Source organism: Bos taurus, chromosome 21 (assembly GCF_002263795.3).
Source record: "Bos taurus isolate L1 Dominette 01449 registration number 42190680 breed Hereford chromosome 21, ARS-UCD2.0, whole genome shotgun sequence".
In the NCBI taxonomy this organism is placed as follows: Eukaryota; Metazoa; Chordata; class Mammalia; order Artiodactyla; family Bovidae; genus Bos; species Bos taurus.
In genome coordinates, this window is record NC_037348.1 from 15,832,141 (window position 1) to 15,858,749 (window position 26,609).

The 26,609-nt window shown below is 44.6% G+C and overlaps 1 protein-coding gene across 5 annotated transcripts in view; it reads right to left on the reverse strand.

Annotated features, from left to right (window-relative positions):
* Nucleotides 1-517: 517 nt before the first annotated feature.
* Nucleotides 518-26,609, reverse strand: part of SV2B (synaptic vesicle glycoprotein 2B) — a 262,076-nt gene continuing 235,984 nt past the window's right edge. For all 5 annotated transcript variants that reach the window (XM_059879070.1, XM_024981807.2, XM_005221735.5 and 2 more), the window contains 4 exon segments: nt 22,018-22,151; nt 17,618-17,818; nt 9,976-10,135; nt 518-3,572 (listed from right to left, as the gene is read on the reverse strand). In XM_059879070.1, coding sequence (XP_059735053.1) covers nt 3,389-3,572; nt 9,976-10,135; nt 17,618-17,818; nt 22,018-22,151 — 679 coding nt within the window. In that variant the 3' untranslated portion in view covers nt 518-3,388.

Sequence of the window (26,609 nt, forward strand, 5' to 3'; positions counted from 1 at the left end):
AACTCTTTGCAACCCCATGGACTGTAGCCCGCCAGGCTCCTCTTTCCATGGAATTTTCCAGGCAAGAATACTGGCTCGGGTTGCCATTTCCTTCTCCCGGCGATCTTACGGATCTTATGGACCCAGGGTTGGAGCCTGTGTGTCCATGACTCTACACTAAACCCTTTCATGTTTATACTGGTCCTTCCACTTTTTCTAGGTAAAGTAATCAAGTGGACTTTCAGTGAATAGTTCCCAGGTAAGTGTTGGTCATATTTTCCCATTCCTCGAAGACTATGGGAGACTCTGTAGTAATATATCAGTGAGCAACTGGTCCAGAACTAGATCAACTTGCAACCCACTTGTAACCCACTGCAAGCACTACGTGTCACCTTGGTCACATCATTTAAGCTCTCAAGGTCCCCACAGGCAGCATAAGAAGGAAATGATTGTCAGCATCCCGTCAGCACATCCAGTCAAAGATTCCAGAAGAGACTTCAGAGTCTAGAAATAATCTTTAGTCTCAGTTCTTTAAGGCTTGATTACAATTACTTTTATTATTATTTTTAATGAACTAATACAAGGGGCCAGGAAACCCTGGGAAAGAGATTATTTATTACATGACCTCAGGGTCGTGCGCTATAAACGTCACAAGTAGGCACACCCCTTTCACTATTTATTTCCAGTAAAACAAAAGATCGAGAAATCAGCATCAAGAGATGACACAGTACAGCTGAGACCATTAAAAGCAACTCCTCCCAAACTGGGCATCATAAAAGTACATCATGAACTGCGAACAGATTTGCTCAACGAGGGACAGCTCATCCTTCTGATTCTCCATGAATGCCATAGGGAGTTTCTCAGGGTAGAATGTGAAATGAAAAAGAAGCGCCTGGCCAGGAATGCTGTACATTATCCCCCAATGACCTGCCAAAGGGACTATTTTTAAAGATGCATTTATCTCAGCAGGAGTGACAGCATTTAAGAAGTGGCCAGGTCCCAGTGCCAGACAATCTTGCGTGGGAAAAGTCTGCAGAGCATGACTGTACCTCTACAAAGGCCTGGGTGATGGATGGGATGCGAATTGCCCTTGGTTGGCTAGATGGTTGGTGTATGGAGCCATAAGGATAATGCAGAAGTGAAAACTTGGGAATCAAACAGAGTTTACCCCAAATTGTTACAGCCATCCCAACACTCAAAAAAGAATCAGGCTTTAGATTTACAAGATCCATCCTAACTAGAAATGCAGGCTTTTGCTGCCTTAAAAATTTCTTAAGCAGTAACTAACTGTTCATCAAATTGTACTATCCCACTGAAAAATCATGTTATAAGGGAGGTAGTAATCCCAATTTACACCGTTCTCTTTTATGAACCTAGCCAGTGTATTTTGTATCACAAGCAAGTATATTACAGCTATGTTACATTGATCCTCTCATTATTGATGTAGCACTGATGTTAGGTAACTCCTGTAACAAACTGAGAGAAACACTAATACACAATGATACATTTACACATCTGGGGGAGTCAGGATATCAAACCAGAGTCGATGAGTCTTCCTTCCCTGCACAGAAAAAAAAAAATGGTGATCCAATTATCAGTGGACGAGAGAAGCAAAGAAAACCTTTTAATCATTAAAACTGATCGCAGATCCAGGATAGAGAGGTGCCAGGAATTTACTCTTTCTCCTCTCCACCTTCTATCCCAGAGTATAACCAAAGGATGGCTGGAAGCTATCACGGGGCCTAAGTGTGTCTCCAAAACAGAAAATACACTCAATGCTGCCATCTTTATTCTTCTTTAAATTTTTGAGGTTTCTGGTAGCAAAAGCCTGGCACTTTATAGAATTGAAAGCATCACAGATCAAAGGGCTAGTTCTTGCAGACTGACATCCATCTGGCCTCAGGGTTCACCTCCAGGACCCAGGGCTTATAGCTCACAGTCCCTTCCACGAAAGACAGTTCTGATGGGTGAAACAGTTGTTCTTTTTCCATGGATTCAAGACTTCAATCTATTACTGACCTTTGCCGAAGCAGTTTGTCCTGAGTTCCTCACCCCACCCCCACCCCACTCCCATTCACGTTTCATGCTAGACCTCAGGAAAGTGTTCCTTGTGAGGACTGAAGAAAAACAGATATGACAACCCCTGCGCTCCCCAACTCCCATGCCAATGTCTGCTTCAAAAAGAAGCAGAACTGAGACACACAGAGTAGATTTCCATGGGTCTGACCATTATAATAAACACGGTCGTGTCTCACTGCCAAGTCTATACTTTGAAGGCCTGCGGCTGCCTTTCCCCACCCCGCCCTCCATCCCCCATGCCCACCACATCTCATTCCTGCCTACAAAGACGATGGCAGGAGCCACGGAACACTTCCCGTTTTGCCTCTGGGGGAGCAGGCACGTCAAATGCTAGGATGGACGATGGTGAGCTTGCGTTTCACCAGCAGTCTATGTAAGAGAGGAAATAATTCCTCCCCCATGAGAAGAAAAGAGCCAGAACGAGATGAACAGTGCAATGTGAGTTCATGAAGTGCATCCTCCCGCCAGCAAGTTAAATGGCTATAAGAAATTGTGCTTGCACTTCACTCCATCAGCCCCAATTTCCTGGGACCTCAAACACCAACTCCTCTCCAAATATGGCTAAATGCTGGCAAATATTTGCAGACACCATTTCTGCAAATGAAACCCAAAGACAATTATGTACAAAGTTAGTTTACAGAATGCCTATCCCCTTAAGTGTTTTTGACTAGATCAAAATAGGAATAAATATTATTCTTCAATTTACCCCCTAATCATCATGGAAAACTTAGGACTCTTGGAGGGGGTGACATAGATTTCTACAGATATTGCTCAAATATTTGGTTTCCTATATCAGAGTATCTTCAATGCTATTGTGCCAATTTTCAAATGGAAACTATGAGAAGTAACACTTTAACTGCAAAAATATATGTATCATATGTACTTCAGAATTCAGATGATGACTCAACTTCCCCACCAAGTCCATTTGTTAAGTCCTTGGGCTCCGAGGAACTTTACGGAGGAACGTGAGTGTTTCTCAAGTTCATTTTGAAATGCAAGAAAGTCCTTGTACCTTACTTGCAGAAATACACACCCCTTGCTTAGTGTGTGCTCCCACTGGGGGGTGCTCTCCTCCTTGGGCTGGGGACACTAGAAGCCAAGCATGGAGTTCTGAGATTCTACGGGAGGACAGCTCAGGAAATCCCCAAATCAGTCACCTGAGTTACAAACATACAGACAGCAGAAATGGGTGCTAAGCTAGGGGTCACAAGCTCAACTTTTCCTCCTGCGCTATCCAGGTGTCCACCAGACAGTGACAGACAGGAATTGAGGGCACCGCTGAGGTTCCCAGACGGGGTTCTTCCAACATTTCCTTTCCCGGGTAGGTGGTTCACATCAGGACCTGTTCTCGAGTCTCTGGCAGTCGAAGAGCAATCAGGCCACCCCCAACAAGAGAAGTGGCCGCCAGAAGGATGGGGACCACTTTGGTGATCCCAACGAAAGAAGCGAAGATGGTGTTTCCCAGGATGGCGCCAAATTTGCATAATCCGTTGAGGATGCCAAAGGCTGTTGCCCTGTAAAAGAAGGAGAAAGTAAACCATTCTGAAGGATACAAACTAGACCGCCTTAGATGTGTAGGACTGGGTTCTTTCTTTCCCTTGCTAAAGAAGTAGAGTGCAGCCTGGACGGGAGGAAGTCTGGGGGAGAATGGATGCATGTGTAGGTACCGCTGAGTCCCCTTGCTGTTCACCTGCAACTACAACATTGCTTTCTAATCAACACATTCTTTTCTACCACAACATGAAATAAAAAGCTTTTTCAAAAAAAAAATAAAAAAATAACAATCCTGTCGGAGTGAATCCCTCAAGCAAAAAATAATAATAATAATAATAATAAAGAAGTATAGTGAAGGTGTGGGAGGGAATTTTTTCCCCTAAATATCAAAGTAACACATTCTTATTTTAGCCTAATTTGGCAATACAGAATAACATAAAGATTCAAGAAATCACCTGCATTAACTGCAAGGAATCACCATTATTTTTTTTTAACCAAGATAAACATTATTTTAATGGAATATTATTTAAAAATAAAAATTAACACCAAAAAGTTCATAATGAACAAAATACAAATTTTTAACAGTATCAGATAGCATAGGTGTGACTGATTTCCTTGGGCCTCAGGCTCTAATATATGGTCCAGAGAAACATTCCAGTAAGACAGTTTACTTAAGAAGATATCTTCCCCAAAGCTTTTATTTCATTTTATTTTATTTATTCATTTTTTTTTAGGTTACACAAAGTGAGAAAGCTTTTTTTATTGGAGATTCTCATAAAACTTCTAACATAGCAAAATACTTCTGAGACTTTCAGAAGATGATATGGCATGCATGATTTCCAAAACATATTTAATGAGAGAGCTCTTTTTATTTTCATTCACTAAGAAGTTGAAATATTAGATGATTTTTTAAATACCTTGCTTATTCTGATAGTCTCCCAATTTTATGATTTTTTTTCTAATTTTATTTTATTTTTAAACTTTACATAATTGTATTAGTTTTGCCAAATATCAAAATGAATCCACCACAGGTATACATGTGTTCCCCATCCCGAACCCTCCTCCCTCCTCCCTCCCCATACCATCCCTCTGGGCCGTCCTAGTGCACCAGCCCCAAGCATCCAGCATCGTGCATCGAACCTGGATTGGCAACTCGTTTCCTACATGATATTTTACATGTTTCATTGCCATTCTCCCAAATCTTCCCACCCTCTCCCTCTCCCACAGAGTCCATAAGACTGTTCTATACATCAGTGTCTCTTTTGCTGTCTCGTACACCGGGTTATTGTTACCATCTTTCTAAATACCATATATATGCGTTAGTATACTGTATTTATGTTTTTCCTTCTGGCTTACTTCACTCTGTATAATAGGCTCCAGTTTCATCCACCTCATTAGAACTGATTCAAATGTATTCTTTTTAATGGCTGAGTAATACTCCATTGTGTATATGTACCACAGCTTTCTTATCCATTCATCTGCTGATGGACATCTAGGTTGCTTCCATGTCTTGGCTATTATAAACAGTGCTGCGATGAACATTGGGGTACACGTGTCTCTTTCCCTTCTGGTTTCCTCAGTGTGTATGCCCAGCAGTGAGATTGCTGGATCATAAGGCAGTTCTATTTCCAGTTTTTTAAGGAATCTCCACACTGTTCTCCATAGTGGCTGTACTAGTTTGCATTCCCACCAACAGTGTAAGAGGGTTCCCTTTTCTCCACACCCTCTCCAGCATTTATTATTTGTAGACTTTTGGATCGCAGCCATTCTGACTGGTGTGAAATGGTACCTCATAGTGGTTTTGATTTGCATTTCTCTGATAATGAGTGATGTTGAGCATCTTTTCATGTGTTTGTTAGCCATCTGTATGTCTTCTTTGGAGAAATGTCTATTTAGTTCTTTGGCCCATTTTTTGATTGGGTCGTTTATTTTTCTGGAGTTGAGCTGTAGGAGTTGCTTGTATATTTTTGAGATTAGTTGTTTGTCGGTTGCTTCATTTGCTATTATTTTCTCCCATTCTGAAGGCTGTCTTTTCACCTTGCTAATAGTTTCCTTTGTTGTGCAGAAGCTTTTAAGGTTAATTAGGTCCCATTTGTTTATTTTTGCTTTTATTTCCAATATTCTGGGAGCTGGGTCATAGAGGATCCTGCTGTGATGTATGTCAGAGAGTGTTTTGCCTATGTTCTCCTCTAGGAGTTTTATAGTTTCTGGTCTTACGTTTAGATCTTTAATCCATTTTGAGTTTATTTTTGTGTATGGTGTTAGAAAGTGGTCCAGTTTCATTCTTTTACAAGTGGTTGACCAGATTTCCCAGCACCATTATTAACATTTTGGAGTATTTCCTTCCAACTTGAGTTGTTCACAGGCTTCCCAGGTGGCGCTAGTGGTAAAGAACCCACCTGTCAATGCAGGAGACATAAGAGAGGCAGGTTTGATCTCTGGATCAGGAAGATCCCCTGGAGGAGGGCATAGAAACCCACTCCAGCGTCCTTGCCTGGAGAATCCCATGGACAGAGGAGCCTGGCGGGCCGCTTCCATGGGGGTCACAAAGAGTCAGACACGACTGAAGCAACTTAGCATGCACACAAGTACCTGAGTATTGTGACATATTGCAAGAATGAAAAAGGATGAAGCAGAAAGTGTAAGTGTTCCCCATTAATAACTCCTCTACCTTCTTGAGGCAAAAACAGTTCTGCCTAAATAGCAGATCTCCAGATATAAGACTATATTTCCCAGACTCCTGTGCTTCCGAGCCTAGCCATGTGAGTAAGTTGAAGCCAATGGGATATAAGTACAAATGGCAGTTCCTGAGAAACTTCCTTAAGAGATGTCAAGAGTGGTCTTTTCCAACTGCATAGCACAGGGAACTCTGGTCAATGTTATGTGGCCATCTCGATGGGAGGGGCATTTGGGGGAGAATGGATACATGTAAATGAATAGCTGAGTCCCTCTGCTATTCACTTGAAACTATCTCAGCATTGCTAATTGGCTATGTGCTGTGTGCTTAGTCGCTCAGTCGTGTCCAACTCTTTGTGACCCCATGGAATGTAGCCGGCCAGGCTCCTCTGTCCATGGGATTCTCCAGGCAAGAATACTGGAGTAGGTTGCCATGCCCTTCTCCAGGGATCCTCCAGGGGATCTTCCCAACCCAGGGATCAAACCCAGATCTCCCACATTGCATGCAGGCCCTTTACTGACTGAGCTATCAGGGAAGCCCAATAATACTGGAGTGGGTATCAGATCAGATCAGTCGCTCAGTCGTGTCCGACTCTTTGCGACCCCATGAATCGCAGCACGCCAGGCCTCCCTGTCCATCACAAACTCCCGGAGTTCACTGAGACTCACGTCCATCGAGTCAGTGATGCCATCCAGCCATCTCATCCTCTGTCGTCCCCTTCTCCTCCTGCCCCCAATCCCTCCCAGCATCAGTCTTTTCCAATGAGTCAACTCTTCACATGGGTGGCCAAAGTACTGGAGTTTCAGCTTCAGCATCATTCCCTCCAAAGAAATCCCAGGGCTGATCTCCTTCAGAATGGACTGGTTGGATCTCCTTGCAGTCCAAAGGACTCTCAAGAGTCTTCTCCAACACCACAGTTCAAAAGCATCAATTCTTCGGTGCTCAGCCTTCTTCACAGTCCAACTCTCACATCCATACATGACCATAGGAAAAACCACTCCAATATAAAATAAAAAGTTTTGTTTTGTTTTATTTTTAAAGAGTCCTTTTTCCTTCCATCTTGCTTCCTGGAGTGTAGACGGTCTCACTGCAGACCATGACTGAGGTCATGAAAGAGGAAGAAACAAGATAAAAAGAGCCCTCAGTTCCTATCTGCCTACGTCTGTCTTATTAATATCTGGAGTCTCTCACTCATGGCAGAACCTAATCCTAAATGGTATTAACCACACTTCCCAGTGATAACTACTGTTAACCATCAATTGTCTTCTGACTCCATTTATGTATACAGGCAATACTCTAAGCACTATTGGAATTTTCCAGGTAAGAATACTGGTGTGGGTTACCATTTCTTTCTCCAGGGGATCTCCCCAACCCAGGGATTGAACCCTTGACTTGTGCGTCTCCTGAATTGGCTGTCTTTCAGTCGTTCAGTCGTGTCTGACTCTTTGCGACCTCATGAACTGCAGTACCCCAGGCTTTCCTGTCCTTCACCACCTCCTGGAGTTTGCTCAAATTCATGTCGATTGAGTCAGTGATGCCATCCAACCATCTCATCCTCTGTTGTCCCCTCTCCTCCTGCCTTCACTCTTTCCCAGCATCAGGGTCTTTTCCAATAAGTTGGCTCTCTACATCAGGTGGCCAAAGTACTGGAGCTTCTGTTTCAGCATCAGTCCTTCCAATGAATATTCAGGGTTAATTTCCTTCAGGATCAATCGGTCGTATGTCCTTGCAGTCCAAGGGACTCTCAAGAGTCTTATCCAACACCACAGTTCAAAAGCATCAATTGATGCTTCAGCGCTCAGCCTTCATTATGGTCCAATTCTCACATCCATATGTGACTACTGGAAAAACTATAGCTTTGACTATACAGACCTTCGTCACCAAAGCAATGTCTCTGATTTTTAATATGCTATCTAGGTTTGTCATAGCTTTCTTTACAAGTCACTAAGCCACCTTAGAAGCCCATGTTCTGAGCACTAGTCCGCCCCAAATTAAGTAAACTGTCTGTATTTCATACCACAAGTTTATAAAGAATATATATATTTTTACTTTAAATTCTTTTACATTTTTTCTATAACCATGCCACACTTTATCTTTATCCATTTTTTCCAACTCCAACCCCAGTCTTTTTGTTTTCAGAATTTTTTGGATATTTTCATATGTGTATTTCTCCAAATAAACTTTACAGTCATTTTTTTCGAGTTTCCCAGGGTGGGAAAAAAAAAATCTCATCGAGTTGTGAATGAATGCTTCAAAAGCTGAAAAATACTTAACATTTTTGTGAGGTTAAATCTTCTTAGATACATATTGACATATATTTAAGTTTCATTTTATATCTCTCAGTAAAGTTTTATGATTTCTTCACATAAGCTTTTCAGTTTTCTCATCAAATGGATTCTAAAATATTCTATGATTTCTTCCATTATTAATGAATTTCATTTTATTTTTAATATTTGATCTTTTTGAAGATCTATAGATTCTTATGTCAGTTTTACTATTGACCATTTTACCAAATTATTTTATTGTTTCTATTACTCTCTTCTTTGTTTAATTCCCTTAGGTTCCCTGGATTTAAAACCACATATCACTGAAACAGTAACTTTCCACCTCTTATTTTTTGTAATAGAAGTTCTTTGATTAACAGAAGAGGTTTCAAATACAGTATTCTGTGCTTTTCCATAGCTATCTGTAATCCAATACCTCTGTCGTCAATCGCGGGAATATCATTATTTTCTGCAGAATTGCATTTACTTGCCTTCCACACCACTTCACACTTATTTCTGGCCCAAGAGCCACTCACATGCAGTCCTGAAAAATCCCCCCTCCACATACTATGAATCCATTTAAAATACTGAGAAAGTGACATGGAACAATCTCCAAAATATATGCCTGTGAGAATAAAGCATGGCATAGAATGTTAGCATGTTCTCATCTTGGTTTTAAAGGGCGGGATGGTAACATACACACAGAGATGGTAGCAAAACACACAAACACATACACACACAAACACATACACACATGCATTCCCATTCATGCAAAGAATATTTCTAACGAGTACACGAGAAACTGGTAGCAATTGCTGCTTCTGAGAGCGGAACTAGCAGCCTATGGTGGAAAAAAGATTGAACTTTTCATTGTAAATCTTGTTTTTCCACTGTCTGATTTTAAACTGTCTGTGTAACTTATCTATTAAATAAAGAAAAAATCCACAGAAGAAAAAAATTCCCCCTCCATGAGAAGAAATTACCTGCTAAGCGATGGGCCTTGATTCTATGCCTTTAAATCAGACCTCTTCCTAAAGAGTGTGCATGAAAGAAAATAAACGCTGCGCGTTCCTGCCACATTCTCTGCAAATCCTAACCATCGTGCCTCATGCCACCTTTATTTCTGCTCCACGCTTTGTCTGTCCAGCTCTTCCCCTGTCTCCTTCATATCCCACTGGCAGGCCTGTTCTCATCTCCCTTTGGGTGGCACATACATAGGTTTGGCCCTGGCTCCTCTCTCCTGGACAAGGTTTGCCCTGGTCCTTTACATCTTGCCATCCAACCCACTCTATCAAGCCTTAGCCTTCCCAAGCCCAGGCCTATGCCAGCCTCTGGGCAAGAGAAACTCAACAACCCAAGAGACATTTGGTCCATCGAACTCCAAGAAGACCAAGACGGCCGCGGTGGAGGATCTCGGGGCAGGCTGACTCCTGGCTAAAGAAGCCCAAGCAAGTCCCAAGGGAAGCACAGAGAGGAGCTGACCTCTGGTTGGTGGGATACAGCTCCACTGTGATCACATCCAGCGCGTTCCAGGCAGCAATGCTGGTCCCGCAGAACAGGCACTGCCAGCCGATCATCGCAGACTCACTGTTGCCGAAAAACAGGAAGAAGCAGCAGACGGCCGAGATGAGCATGGAGCCACCTGCCCAGGGAGATCAGAGGAGAAAGAAACATGAAACCCAAGTCAGACAACACCTGCAAAAGCAGGTTCATCTCCACACACAGAGAGCACAGCTTGGACCCCCACATGGCACCCCAGCCATGGAATTACAGCCTTCTGCATGGGTCATGTCACCAGAATGAGCCCCCAGGAAGGATTTCGAGATTCTCCCTCCCTAGTACTGTCCAGTGGTCATGTATGGATGTGAGAGTTGGACTGTGAAGAAAGCTGAGCACCAAAGAATTGATGCTTTTGAACTGTGGTGTTGGAGAAGACTCTTGAGAGTCCCTTGGACTGCAAGGAGATCCAACCAGTCCACCCTAAAGGAGATCAGTCCTGGGTGTTTATTGGAAGGACTGATGTTGAAGCTGAAACTCTGATACTTTGGCCACCTGATGCAAAGGGCTGACTCATTTGAAAAGACCCTGATGCTGGGAAAGATTGAGGGCAGAAGGAGAAGGGGACAACAGAGGATGAGATGGTTGGATGGCATCACCGACTCTATGGACATGGGTTTGGGTGGACTCCAGGAGTTGGTGACGGACAGGGAGGCCTGGCGTGCTGCGGTTCATGGGGTCACGAAGAGTCGGACACGACTGAGCGACTGAACTGAACTGAACTGAGTACTGTCCAGACCAGAGTAACTGAAGACAAGGCAGAGAGGGTGGATATTAGTTCAGAAACTATTATATGCCAGATTTCCTAAGGTGCCTGAAATTCATCAATGTCAGAAGACTCCATTCTTGGGACTTCCTCGATGGCTCAGTGGTAACAAATCTGCCTGCCAATGCAGGAGGCACGGATTCAGTCCCTGATCCCAGGAAGCTCCCACAGGCCACAGGGCAACTGAGGCCCTGCTCCAGAGCCCCTGGGAGCCACAAATACTGAAGCCTGTTGCCCTAGAGCCCGTGTTCCACAACAAGAGGGGAGCTCCCCCTCGCCGCACCTAGAGACAAGCCGGCATGGCAACGAAGACCCAGTACAGCCAAAAATAAATAAATAAATGAAAAATTTTTTAAACCCAGGACTCCCACATTGCAGGCAGATTCTTTACCAGCTGAGCCAGCAGTGTAAGTGAAAGTCGCTCAGTCTTGTCCGACTCTTTGCAACCCCATGGACTGTCCATGGAATTCTCCAGGCCAGAATACTGGAGTGGGTAGCCTTTGCCTTCTCCCAGGGATTTTTCCAACCCAGCCACCAGGGAAGCCCCTTAATTTTTAATTGAAGGATAATTACTTTACAATATAGTGACAGTTTCTGCCACACATCAACACGAATCAGCCACAGGCATACGTATGTCCTCTCCCTCTTAAACCTCCCCCGACTTCCCTCCCCATCCCACACCTCCAGGCTGTCACAGAGCATAGGCAATCATCTTTTTTTTAAGACTCCATTCTCATGGAGCTCAAGTTCAACTGGACACCGGTTACAGAAGAACACCTGATCAAGAGCCCCGCTGCACACTCTTATGTATGCCACCTGCATCCCGGATATCTAAGCTACCCTCCTCAGCCCTGCCCTGTGCCCCAGGAAGCTAACCCCTGCGGACGGCATGCCTGCGGCTGGCTCCCTTGTCAGTTGCAGGGAGAAAGGGCTCGGGGTATTTCATGCCAGTTCCCAGCCTGCTTTATAAGCCCTTTCTGGGGCAAATGTTCCATCCCTCCAGGACTATAGTTTCTCCCGGATGCCTCCTCCTCCTTGGTTCTAGCTCTCTCTGGGTTCAGTTACTGCTGTTTTCTCCCTCTGTCCCTGGAGATAGAGCCTGCTGCCCACTGTCACTAGTATCTGGGGGTCTCATCAACCTCATCTATCCCCATAACCCTGCCCACACATTTAAATGCTGCTCCATCGTACAGTCTTCACCAGAACTATCTTGGGTGAATTCCTTTTCCCACCAGGACTCTGGGTGATACAGTCAATAACAAGAGATCCCCTTGAAAGAAGGCTAAGTCGCACCCTACCCAAATTCAATACATCCAGCCCAGAAGAGCTGGGGAAGTCTTGAGTGGGTGCAAGGCAGGGATCAAGAGTATGTCAGGAAATATGGTGGGAATAGTTGGCAGAAAGGAAGAAAATAAGCAGGTCCCAACCAACCAGCTGGGAAACAGAGAGGAGTCCCCACCAGGGATCAGGAGCCTGGAGGAGGGAGTTCTTCAGGTTGCGAAGGAACCAGAATGCTGGTCTGGCCTCCCCTGCAAGTGCCTCCCTGGGTGGGGTAGGGGGGGTGCCTGTGCCTGGAACCTCGCCATCAGACCTGGAGCCACTGAGACTCATGCCAAACCCTGCTGACGAGCTGGGGGACGGTAACTGTCCACCTGCATTCTGCTGATTCTGAGGAAGGATAGGGCTGTGGCTGGGTAGCATGCTAACCTCTTTCCAACAGTGAGGAGAGAACTAGAGTGGGAGGAGACTGCTATCTACTGGACCACAAGTGTCCTGAGAACTGTATCGTCAACATGCATGCATTGCTCAAAGTGGCCAGCTGTGGGCTTTGGTGTACAATGTTTATTGAACACAAAATATTATCATCAAAGAAATCATAGGGAACCATTGCTGTTGTTCAGTTGCTAAGTCATATCCGACTCTTTGAGACCCCCCTCCCCCCGCTCGCTGGATTGTAGCCCATCAGGTTCTTCTGTCCTCCAGTATGTCCTGGAGTTTGCTCAAACTCATGTCCATTGAGTCAGTGATGCCATCCAACCATCTCATCCTCTGTCCCCCTCTTCTCCTCCTGCCCTCAATCTTTCCCAGCATCAGGGTCTTTTCCAGTAAGCTGGCTCTTCACATTAGGTGGCCAAAGTACTAAAGTTTCAGCTTCAGCAACAGTCCTTCCAATGAATATTCAAGGTTAATTTCCTTTAGGATTGACTACGTTGAGTCTTCCCACTATAATCCCCCTGGTCCCCAGTTCTTCCACTCTCATCATTAGTCCTTATTCTCCTTGTTTTGGAGAGGCCTGAGGTCAACCCCAGCTGCCCCTGTGTGATCTTGAGTCAGACACTTAACCTCCCTGAGCTGTCTCACTTTCCCCATCACAGGGTTACAGTGAAGGTTAAATATATTAATATTTACAAAATGCCTGGAACAAAATCTGACTTCTAATAAGCACTTCCTAAGTGTTAGTTCAATGAAATTTCTAGTTTATGTCTATCTCTCCAACAGATCATTTGTTTCTTAAGCACAAGGATGCTGTCTGTCTCAATTAGCATTGTATTCCCATTGCTGACCACACAGCCTGGTAAAGAACTGTCCTGGACAAATTAATGTTTATTAAACTGAATAAATGAGGAATAACAGGCTCATCAGGAAAAGTTTCTTCTCTGCTGTTAACAAGGCACAATTCTGGCCCAAAGAGGGCACAGTGGCAGAGTAAGCAGGACAAATGATGCTCCAGCAGACTTGACTGGGGGTTGTCTGAGGGTCTTGGGAAAGGCAATTTCACAACAGATCACTCCACATCACATCGAGACATTAACTGAGTACCGGGTAGGTACTGGGCCCTGAGAATATAGCAGTTGATACTCTGTACACCAGACCTTTTTCTAAAGATACAGAAAGAACACTGTATGAGCTTTTAACAGTCTTGCTCAGAAATGAAACAGACATTAGTAAAAGATGAAAATATGAAGACAAAGGTCTATATAGTCAAAGCTATGGTTTTTCCCGTAGTTATGTATGGATGTGAGAGTTGGACCATAAGGAAGGCTGAGTGCCAAAGAATTGATGCTTCTGGACTGTGGTGCTGGAGAAGACTCTTGAGAGTCCCTTGGACAGTGAGGGGATCAAACCAGTCAATCCTAAAGGAAATCAACCCTGAATATTCATTGGAAAGACTGATGCTGAAGCTGAAGATCCAATACTTTGGCCACCTGATGCAAAGAACTGACTCATTAGAAAAGACTCTGATGCTGGGAAAGCTTGAAGGCAGGAGGAGAAGGGGACGACAGAGGACAAGATGGTTGGATGGTATCACTGATTCAATGGATACGAGTTTGAGCCAATCCCAGGAGATAGTGAAGGACGGGGAAGCCTGGAATGCTGCAATCCATGGGATCTCAAAGAGCTGAACACGACTGAGTGACTGAACAACATATAAAGAATGATGAATGGTAAGTATTAGCTGCAGATATCCAGTTTGGGGAGTATGACTAGTTAGCATTGGAGAACTCTATTTTCAGCTGGGATACATTCATGATGACAAGAAGAGACTCCATGGAGAAGGAAAGAATATGTGCTGTCTCCCTGCCCCGCCTGCTCCCTGTGCTCAGCCCTCCCTGCACCCTTGGTTGAGGGGGGCGGTCCATTCTTGTTCACAGGGGCACCCCCCTACCCCCAACCCTTCATCCACCCTCATCTCCCAGGAACTCTTTCGGAGCTGACACAGAATTCACTATTCAACCCTAGGTCTTAAAAGACCTGTGATAGAAATCCACTTCCCGGGGACTTCCCTGGTGGTGCAGTGGCTAAGAATCCACCTGCCAAGGCTGGGGACACGGGATCGGTCCTCGGTGCAGGAAGACCCCACATGCCTCAGGGCAACTAAACTTTTGCATCACAACTACGGAGTCTTTGGGCCCTAGAGACCATGCTCTGCCACAAGAGAAGCCACTGCAATGAGAAGCCCACGCACACAGCTAGAGAGCAGCCCTTGCGCGCCAGAACCAGAGCAAACCTGCAGGCAGCAACAAAGACCCAGCATAGCAGAAAATAAAATAAACAAAGAAATTTTTTAATTCAGAAAAATATTACTTACCTGAAGCTATTATATACGGAATGGATAAACAAGGTCCTACTGTATAGGACAGGGAAATACATTCAGTACCTTATGAGAGAGCTTCCTTGGTGGCTCAGTGGTAAACAGTCTGCCTGCCAATGCAGGAGACTCAGAATCGATCCTTGGTCCAGAAAGATCCCCCAAACCATGGAGCATCTAAGCCCATGTGCCACAACTACTGAGCCTGTGCTCTAGACCCCAGGAGAGGCAACTACCGAGCCCACAAGCCACAGCTCCTGAAGCCCAGGCATCCTAGGGCCCACGCTCAGCAGCAAGAGAAGCCGCTGCAATGAGAAGCCTGCGCCCCGCAACTAGAGAGCAGCCCCCAGGCCCTGTTGCTCTGTGTGCAGCAACAAAGACCCAGCACCACCAAAAATAAATAAATAAATAAATCATTTTTTTAAAAAAAGAACAAGAAATTCACTTTCTTGTACAAAGATTGCTCTTTTCTTCTCCAAAACCATGGGGTTTTTTTCCCATAAAAATAGACCTGTCAGAGCCACTCCAAGTGATTTAGCTCAAGTGCCAAGTAAAAATGTATGGCTTCCGTCGCCTGTTTTTCTTCTCTATGTTGTTATTACACAGACCGACAGAGACTGCTTGAAACACGCTATTTGTCTAGCTCATTACATACTAATATTTCCAAAGTTTAAAAAAAGGGCCAGTGGCAGACGTGTCACACACTTACTCTCACTGGAGCAAACAGGTATTATTTTAACCTTTGTGGAAGAGAACCTCAGAGCAGTCGAGGAAGTCATGTGGACTCACAAAGCCAGGGCCAAGATGGCCAGCTGACTCCCAGCCGCCAGTCTCTGACACCACGCCACCCTGCAGGACCTTCTGCTGAAAAACTTGGTGCCTCCAACTCATGCAGGAAAGAGGTCATCTTCGCTGATTCTGTCGGTCCCACAGCATGACTCAGCCATGACTCAGTGGCAGACACCGAGCTGGGCACAGACATCACAGAAGTTGATAAGCCACCATCTTCCTGCATCAGGTTTCGGGTCTAACCAGAACACTGTGGCTGAAGAGGACACAGCTCAATCTGCTATGCCTGAGACATCACCATCATCTCGACGAGATTAAAAAGCAGAAACCACAGGCATGTCTTGGGCTCACCATTCTAAATATCCATGCAACTACTTATTGACAAAGAGACTGCAATTTCTTTTGTGTCCTTTGAGCCTTGCTGCTAGGATCTTGGAATTAATTTTCCCTGACAACTACATCCCTGGGGCCGAACTCATGGCATGTGTATCAGCATACTGTCTGCTCCCCCTCCCCTGGCCTTGACTCATATTCTTTCTTTAATAATTTTATTAATTTATTTTTGGCTGTGCTGAGTCTTCGGTGCTGCGTGGGCTTTTCTCTAGCTGCGACAGCGGGAGCTACTCTTCATTGCAGTGTGAGGGCTTTGCACTGCGGAGGCTTCTCTGTTTCAGAGCACAGGCTCTAGGCACACAGGCTTCAGTAGTTGTGGCTCCCAGGCTCTAGACCACATGCGCAACAGTTGTAGTGCATGGACTTAGTTGCCTCAGGGCACGTGGGATCTTCCTGGACCAAGGATTGAACCCACGTCTCCGGCATCGGCAGGCGGATTCTTTACCACTGAGCCACCAGGGAAGCCCCTTGACCATATTCTCCTGTGTACATTTTCCCTGTGCTGTGCTCAGTCGCTCAGTCGTGTCCAACTCTTTCGTGACCCCATGGACTGTAGCCTGCCAGGCTCCTCTGTTCACGGGATTCTCCAGGCAAGAATACTGAATTGGGTTGCCATTCCTCCTCCCACCCCCGATCCAAGGATTGAACTCGTATTGTTTGCATATCTCGCAATGGCAGGTGGACTCTTCACCACTAGTGCCACCTGGGAAGCCCCACGTTTACCCTGGCTCTGGGTGTATATATATTTTGTTTCTTGTTCACCATGCCTGGCTTGTGTTTTGGTAACAAACTGCTGCAAATCTGGCAGAATGAAGCAAGGCAGACATGAGAACCTGCAATGCACCGAGCGCTAGGAGATGCTTTGGGTGCACTGTGTTAAATTCTCACGAACCCCTGCCAGCTCATCATAAGTCTACTTATCTATAAAATGAGGCCCAGGGAGGTAAAGGAACATGTCCAAAGTCAAAGATAGGATTCCAACATGAGCCTGTCCAACTCCAAAGCCAGAATGTTGTTACTATTAAATAATAAAAAGTAACGAGATTCATCTAAGATGATCAAATGAAACTGATGCTCATTTAAAAGCATTTTAGTGTATTTTTCCACCAAGAGGAATACAAAGTGGGTACAGCAGACGTATTTAACATCCTGCTGCTGCTGCTCAGTCGCTTCAGTCGTGTCCGACTCTGTGCGACCCCAGAGACAGCCCACAAGGCTCCCCCGTCCCTGGGATTCTCCAGGCAAGAACACTGGAGTGTTGCCATTTAACATCCTACTAAAGTGCTAATAGAATTGCTGAATCAGGAAACGAAGGCTTGTGCCTGACCTGGACTACGGATCTCAGAGATCTCCAAGGTGCCCTGGGGTTTTGCAGACTTGGTTCTATACCAGCAGAATCCATCTTACCTCCGTGGTTTCCTGTGCAAGTTTTCTTGAAAAAGAAAAAGGGAAATCCCACTGCTTTTCCTCCACTTTAAGCCTCTGCCCTAGCCCAGTAGAATACAGACGTGACATCCCTGACAACTCACCAATCATCTTGAGTCTTCCGACTCTGTCCATGAGCAGGGCAGAAATGATGTTCCCAGGCAAGACAGACAGACTGCCAAGGAAGCTGACGAGGTAAATCAGGAAGTCGTTGTCTTGCTCTAAGTCCATGTGGCAGCCCTCCTTCTGCTCCAGAAAGGTGACGTTGATAAAATGACAGTTGATGAACTTATGTTGATAGAGGTCTGCGGAGAGAAGGAAACATGTGGCTCATGTGAAACAGGGATGGAGGGGGGAGAGTGCTGGGGAGACTGGGGGCGGAGGCAGGGATTGGAGTTACTCCCCTTCCTTGGGCAGGCAGCACCACCCCCTGGCCATCAGACAAAGTCAAGGAAACACGTGGTGATGACAAACCTAGACAGCATATTTAAAAGCAGAGAAGTCACTTTGTGGACGAAGGTCTGTATAGTCAGAGCTATGGTCTTTCCAGTAGTCCTGTTCAGATATGAGAGTTGGACCGTTAAGAAAGCTGAGCGCTAAAGAACAGATTCTTCCAAGTTATGGTACTGGAGAAGACTCTTGAGGGTCCCTTGGACTTCAAGGAGATCAAACCAGTTGATTCAAAAGGAAATCAGTCCTGAATATTCATTGGAAGGACTGATGCTGGAGCTGAAACTCCAATACTTTGGCCACCTGATGTGGAGAGCCTACTCACTGGAAAAGATCCTGATGCTGGGAAAGACTGAGGGCAGGAGGAGAGGGGAGCGACAGAGGAGGAGATGGTTGGATGGCATCACCAACTCAATGGACGTGAATTTGAGCAAACTCTGGGAGATAGTGAAGTACAGGAAAGCCTGGCGTGCTGTAGTCCACGGGATCGTAGAATCAGAGTCAGACGTGACTTAGGAACTGAACGACAACAGTACCAACAGGGGGCAAGGTGGGGATGTAGCAAGAACTCTTTAAAAATGTAACAACTTGTGTAAGTTTCTCTAAGCAAGGGGAAATGAAATGAACATTCACTGAGGGACATGTGCAAGTAGAACATCTTTCAAGCCAGGTAACAGCCCTGTTTGGATCAACAATATGACGCTGAGGCCCACCCTGCCTGGGGTACTCCTTCAAGGATTCCCAGCTTACACGAGGCAAATGACCAGAGAACTGGGTCCAGATTGAGCCAGTCACTCCAACGCCCCTGCAGAAACCTGAGCATGCTTCTATTTTTTTTTTTTTTTTTGAGCATGCTTCTAAATAAACACCTTTGGCTCAGCGGTTGTGGGGGTTAGGCAGGAAATATATGACTTGGTAGAGTAAAAATATTCTGCATGATGTTACAGTGATGCATATTATCCATGTATCCAAGCCCATTGAATGGACAACACCAAGAATAAAGACCTTTCTCTCCACCTATTGCTCTGGAAGTCTGTTCCTATCTCTAACTAAACTTTGAGATTTAGAAGCTTTGGCAGAAATGTGTGAGGAAAGAGGGAAAATGTGAAGTGTGGAATTTTAAATTCTGATTTACTCTTTTGTGACAGGTGTTTCATAAATAAATGCACTGTTATGTATGTGGAATCTAGAAAAATGCTACAGATGAACCTATTCACAGGGCGGGAACAGAGACACAGATGCAGAGAATGGGCGTGTGGACCAGGGTGGGGGAAGGGGACAAACTGGACGGTAGCACTGACATACACACGTCGCCACGTGTGAGACAGGAGCTGTGGGAAGCGCTGGACAGCACGGGAAGCTCAGCTCAGGGCTCGGGGCTGACCTAGAGGGCGGGGTGGTGGGAGGGAGGCTCGGGAGAGAAGGGATGTATGCACGCGCGTGGAGCTGACTCAGGCTGTTGTGCAGCAGAAACCAGCACAGCTTCGTAAAGCAGTTATCCTCAGATTCAAAACTTTAAAATTTAAAAACAAAAGCCTTACTAAGCAAAAAAAGAATAAACCTTACCGTGAACTATGGACTTTGGATGATGATGTGTAGGTTCATTCATCATAACAAAGGTACCACCCTGGTGGGGGATGTTGATAATGGCGGAGGCTATGGCGTGTGACTAGGCAGCATATGGAAATTCCTGTATCTTTCTTCTAATTTTGTTGTAAACCCAAAACTTCTCTTAAAAAAAATAAAGTCTTAAAAAGTAATAATAAGCACTTGCTTTGGAACCAGTTTCATGTTCTCTGGTACCTTCTAACATCAGCTGTTCTAGAAGAAAGATCACTATATAGGCTCTCCGCCAACCTGGGTTTGGGAACTGGCTCAGTGGTTGGCCCTCGTTAACCCCCCTGAGCTTCTGCCTAGAAAGTCAGAGGAAACACCTAATGATGTCCACTGCTTCCCAGCTCTGATATTTCATGACTACAAGTGTTTGCAAAATCCCAATCTCCCCACATGGCACAGTGGTAGAGAATCCACCTGCCAATACAGGAGATGCAGGAGACCTGCGTTCAGCCCCTGAGTCACGAAGATCCCCTGGAGGAGGGCATGCATTCCTGTCTGGGAAATCCCGTGGACAGAGGAGCCTGGCGGACTACAGTTCATGGGGTCGCAAACAGTCGGACCCAACTGAGCTCTCACTCACTCACCTACCACGTTAGATGTTGCATATCTATGGCATATTAAGTTTAAAAAAGCAAATGTCACAACAATATGAGCTATATAATCAATTTACTTTTAAACAAACATGTATATTACCTATGTAAATAAACAAAAGGTTTGCAAGGACACTGTTACATAGCAGCTCCCTCTGGAAAAAGAGGAAACACTATCAGAAATCAAGTGCCAGATGGAAACAAAGTTTTATTTCAACTCTGCGTCCTTCCTAATGTTTGAATTTTTGCAATAATCATATATAAGTGTTACAGCTTTCTTAAATGCTAGGAAGAGTAGTAAGCACAGACCCTACTAAATGAATTGACATGTTGCCCATGTCTATACACACACGTGTAAGTGTGAACATGCAGACTTGATTGCACCTGTGTATATATAATGTGTACCCGTATGTATGTTCGTGAATTGTGTGTAGTGTGTATGAACATCTGTGTAATATTGTGGTGTGTGGGATGATATAAACATATATAGTGCATGTGTGTGTGCTAAGCTGCTTCAGTGTTATCCAACTCTTTGCAACCCTATGGACTATAGCCCTCCAGGCTCCTCTGTCCAAAGGGATTCTCCAGGAAAGAATACTGGAGTGGGTTGCCACGCCCTCCTCCTGACCCAGGGATTGAACCTGTGGCTCTTATGTCTCCTGCACTGGCAGGAGGGTTTTTTACCACTAGCACCGCCTGGGAAGCCTATATATGTATATATAGTTCATACATACGAAGTATACAGACACATAAAGTTACTTGGGCTTAAGTGTCACTAAATTCTGTGAATATATATATTCATAGAATTATATATATATACATATAACCTTAATGAAATAGCAGATTTTATCTTGGAAACTCCTAAAATATTTTACATAAATAAAATGTACTTGCTGACATTGAAAGAAGAAAAAAATAAAAGATATGCCAAAGATGAAATGTACAAAACTCCCCAATATTTTTTTAAGTTCCATAATGGACTATTTAAAGACCAAGGGATATTTAGAGACCAGATATTGAATTGCTTGAGATTGGCGTCATGAAGGGGAAAAAGATGTTCTCGCATTAAACTGTGCCATGGTGCCAATGCCAGGGAGAAAGCATTGATCCGGACACAATGCAAGTATTTCAGAGGAAGCCTCACAGACTTTACAGCTTAACAATTAAGGGATGAAGCCAAGCTTCCCCCACTTGTTATCTGTGGCCTTAATGTAAGTTGCTTAAGCCTCTGTTTCCTTAGTTGTAAGATGTGGATGTTGCTACATTTCTTACTTGAGACAGTATCTGTGAAGTCCCTGGTAAAGCTTAGTTAGTTTCCTTGTAACCCAGCTCCACTTGGTATTAATTCATAACGAGAGCAGTAAAAATAATGAGGAGTGAGAGAGAGGTGGAATTTTGTGATTTTTTTTTAAATCATGGAAGTCTGAAATGGTGTAATTTTAAAATATTCTTATCTTATTTCATGCATGAAGCTTGAAAAGATGCAGTTTTTCCTTTTCATGTATTATCGTGAGAATTTTATAAGTTTCAAATTATGCTAAGTCTTCAAGAATGCACTTCAGGCATAGAATGTAACCCTCTTGGAATGCTATTTTTTTTTAATCTGGGTCATAATTTGTTCCTACCAAAGACCCTGAGCATACACTTGTTGAGATCAGAACACTTGCCCAGTGCTTCTATTTCCATTTTACATGAGATCTTTGGCACGGCAACTTCTTTGTGCCCTGCCTGGGGCAAGAACCCAAGACTCAGCACACACACCAGTGAATACTTCACTATTCCTAAAGCTTATGGCTGAGCAGTCGGACAATTTCTAGACACCAAGCTTACCCTGTTCACGCTCTTACCTGTGTTATAAAAGATGGTCGATTCAATGGTGCAGTTTTTGAAATAGGTATCAGTCGATGTAACATCCTCAAAATAGCACTCGTCAAATAACGTGTCCTCAAAGAGTACATGTTTAAAGTACATCTTTGTGAACCTATGGGGAAAAGAAATAGCCCCCAAATGATTCATCCAGGAAAAAAAAGGAGACTTGAGACTCAAACACAAAACACAGAAAGGCAGAAGAAGGAGAAGTGCAAACTAAAAGGTTCTAGCACATTATTTTCAACCCAAACTAGTTCCCCTTTTCTTCACCGTGTATTTATAAACAGAGAGGAGCCTCAGGACCGTGGGAGCTGACTTTTAGTCCAGGTACACACAGGATTCTAGGCATCAATCTATGATTCCCAAAAGCAGATTCATGGACGTTCTGCATCAGAATCATGGAACCATGAAATAGCATGACATGAAAATATTTATAATATCTCAGTTTAGGAGCTTTAAAAACAGGAATATCCCTTAGCTGGTCTTGAAAGGTTTAAAGGCAATAGATGTATGAGGGCCTCAGAATTTTTGTTTTTAAAATTGAACCAACAAAAATGTGGGGGAATACAGGCAATGTCGTCCACACTGGTGAACATAATTGGTGCAGGCTCTGTGGAGAGCAGCTTTGCAAAATTTGAAATGCACTATCCCTTTGACCTAGGAATACCACCTCTACCAATCTGTCATGCACATACTTGCTCATGCATTCAAAGAAATCCATTCATTGATCTTCACTGCAACATCGCTGATAACAGCAATGGCTTACTAGAAAGATAGATGGAGAGATAGACAAACAATAGATAATAGACAGGGGACAGGTAAATGACAGGAGAAACAGATAATAGATTACAGACAGGGGAGACAGATGATAGAGAGAATGGATAGATAGACAGGTACCACACATAGCCATCCACCTAATTATTATAATGCCTACAGGTGCTCAGTTGCTCAGTTGCATCCAACTCTTTGCGATCCCGTGGACCATAACCCATGGGGTGGCGCAGTGGTAAAGAAACCGCATGCCAATGCAGGAGATGCAGGAGACCCAGGTTCAATCCCTAGGTCAGGAAGAGCCCCTGGAGAAAGAAATGACATCCCACTCCAGTATTCTTTGGGAAACCCCATGGACAGAGGAGCCTGATGGGTTACAGTCCATGAGGTCGGAAAGAGTCAGACACGGCCGAGCAACTGAGCACCCATAGCCATTGTAATAATCAGGCAGATCTGTGCGTCTTAATCTGGAACCATGTTTAAGATGTATTGTTAACTGAAAAAAAAAAAGAAATGCAGCGTGATATTTATAGCATGTGACTTTCTTTCCTGTGAGAAAGGATAAGGCCCACACACCTGCAAGTACATAGCACACACCTGGAGAGAGTGCCGCAGACACGGGCAGGTGTGTGCGGCCCTGGGGAGGTACACGGGGGGCTGAAAGGGAAAGTGTTAGTCACTCAGCTGTATCCGACTTTTTGTGACCCCACAGACTGTAGCCCACTGGGATCAGACAAATTTTCTTTATACCAAGTGTATATAATACTTTTTCACTTAAAACCGAAACAGCCAATAAGAGGTAAAACCCCTGGATGATTGTGAGGCACAGCCCACATCTGGAGCTGTTGCACGTCTTCAACTCCTGCTGCTGCTGCTAAGTCACTTCAGTCATACCCAACTCTGTGCGACCCCATAGACGGCAGCCCACCAGGCTCCCCCGTCGCTGGGATTCTCCAGGCAAGAACACTGGAGTGGGTTGCCATTTCCTTCTCCAATGCATGAAAGTGAAAAGTGAAAGTGAAGTTGCTCAGTCGTGTCCGACCTCAGCAACCCCATGGACTGCAGCCCACCAGGCTCCCCCGTCGCTGGGATTCTCCAGGCAAGAACACTGGAGTGGGTTGCCATTTCCTTCTCCAATGCACGAAAGTGAAAAGTCAAAGTGAAGTCGCTCAGTCATGTCCGACTCTTAGCGACCCCATGGACAGCACTTCAACTCCTACATAAACTTAAAAGGAAAAAGCAACAGGACGCTTAAAAACATAGACTCACACACAGGGACATCAGCCTCTACTGGTTATATTTCCCAAGGCTGGTTAAGCTATTAAGTGAGAAACCTTTGGCTGTGTCTTTATTTGTGAAGAATCTCAACCCTATTCATTCATTCATCTGTCAATTCGTTCACTGATTCAGTCTCAAACAAAAGTTTTACCGAGCATGGTATTAGGTGCTTTGAGTACAGACAGAAAAGACATGGTCCCTGCCCTCAAGCCTAATGGGAAAAAGAAATGGAGCCAACAGACAGTTCCAGTTCAGTGGGGACCCAGTGACCGAGGCGGCACAGGGCACTGAGGACCCGCTGCTGCTCCTCAGGGCCGCCAGGCCATTCCATCCACACGATGGCCAGCAGCCCTTACTCTTCACTCTCAGCTATGTTCTGCTGAGAACCCTAACCTAGAACTACATCTTATTAGCTTTGACAAAAAGACCTCTCAGCAGTAAGAAGGCCTGGGCCAGTGCTTCTTAAGAGAAGTCCCCAGAACACTTGCATCAGAATAAAATAGGGAGACAAACTGGGAGAGTAGCATTGGCCTATATACACTACCGTGTGGGGGCTCAGATGGTGAAGAATCTGCCTGCAGTGCAGGAGACACGGGTTCAATCCCTGGGTTGGGAAGATCCCCTGGAGAAGGGAATGGCAGCCCACTCCAGTATTCATGCCTGGAGAATCCCATGGACAGAAGAGCCTGGTGGGCTACAGTCCATGGGGTCGCAAAGAGTCAGACAACTGAGCAACTAATGCTTTCACTTTTCATGTGTAAAACAGATAGCTAGCAGGAAGCTGCTATGAAGCACAGGAGCTCGGCTGGTGTTCTGTGATGACCTTGAGGGGTGGGATGCTGGGGGGGCGGTGGGAGGGAGGCTCAAGAGGCAGGGGATTTATGTATACATAAGGTTACACAGCAGAAACCAACACAACATTGTAAAGCCCAATTATACTCCAATTTTTAAAAGTTAAAATAAACTGACGTAACTTAGGTAGAAAAAAAAAAAAGAATAAAATAGGAGGTTATTACGAAAGATGGGAGTTCTCTTCATTCCAACCTGCACCTCTTGAACTATAACCACCAGAGGAAGATGCCAGATTATTACACTTCAGGAAATGTGAGAATCCCTGATCAAGAAAGCCAAATTGTTTTCAACAGTTTTTCTTAGGGTTAAATTTGAATCGGCCTCCAAAAGCTACCGCTGAACTCTTCCTATTTCTATGGAAAAACTGATCACTAAGCCTTTTGTTACAGGAAGATGGCTCTGATTTCAAAATTAATGTAATTTGTATGCTGACTGTATTTACTCAGGAAAGCTATTCCTGGAGCCTGTCTCAGGTCTTTGCCCTTCTTAATATATCCTTCTCTTTAATACAGTAATGGGCTGGTGATGTGGCCTCCGGTGATATTTTAATGTTCTGCCGAAGGTGGGTGAGAAAGAAGGGCCATAAATCATAACAGGTCTGACACGGGCAGACCTTAAAATGTATCTCCAAGTGAGTTATAAAAAGCCAAAGTTATAAAAGGAGAGTTAAAAGGAGAAAAGGCCAAGGCATATTTTATGAGTCTTTTATATAAATCATCTCCTCCGATCCCTAATTTATATACTGAACTGGTCCAAGATGCTTCACTCAGGAGGTCTCAAAGGCTGAAAGAAAAGTTAACAGAAGTAGCTTGTGGAACGCTTCCTTTAAGGAAACAGAAGCCATTGGTGATCCAGAGCCTGTGGTGGAATTATTATTACAAGCACTTTATTTCAGTTACCCTCAAGCCCAGTGCTTCATCCACCAGGTGATCTAAACTACGCCAGAAGTCGCATCTATGCAGTCACCATGATTTCGACTTGAATGGGCTCACGCTCAAGAAACTCAAAACTAAAGAGGGAACAAGAAAACTGACAATTAAAATCTGGCGTGATAACTATCAAGCTCAGACATACGTAGGACTCCCCTGGTGGTGCAGTGAATAAGAGTCCACCTGCCAACACAGGGGACACGGGTTCAGGCCCTGGTCGGGGAAGATTCCACCTGCCGCGGAGCCACCAAGCCCTCAGGCTGCTACTGAGCCCGTGTGCCTGCAGCCTGTGCTTCACACAAGAGAGGCCACGCAGTCAGAAGTTCATGCACAGTGAAGGGCAGCCCCCACTCGCCGCAACTAGAGAAATGCTATGAAGAAAAACAATGAAGACAGCGCGACCAGATGTAAATTGTTTTTTTAAAAAGATTAGAGATAAGCTACAAGATCATTGCAAAAGGGTACTTATGATACAGTCAGGTACAGCATGATATTCGCTTTTCCTTAAGGATAAATAAAAGCTATCCAAGCCAAGACGCAGTGCAAGTGAATTCCAGGCAAAGGGAATAGCATATGCTAAGGCACAGAGGCATGATATATAATGTATACCCTTCAACTGACTTTTTCGTTAAGTGTAAAATTCTCTTTCACATCATTTATATCACCTTTCAGAGAGAAAATAAACAAAGGGTCTATTTTCCCAAAGCTCACACACACGGACGGTCCTACAGTAAGCCTTC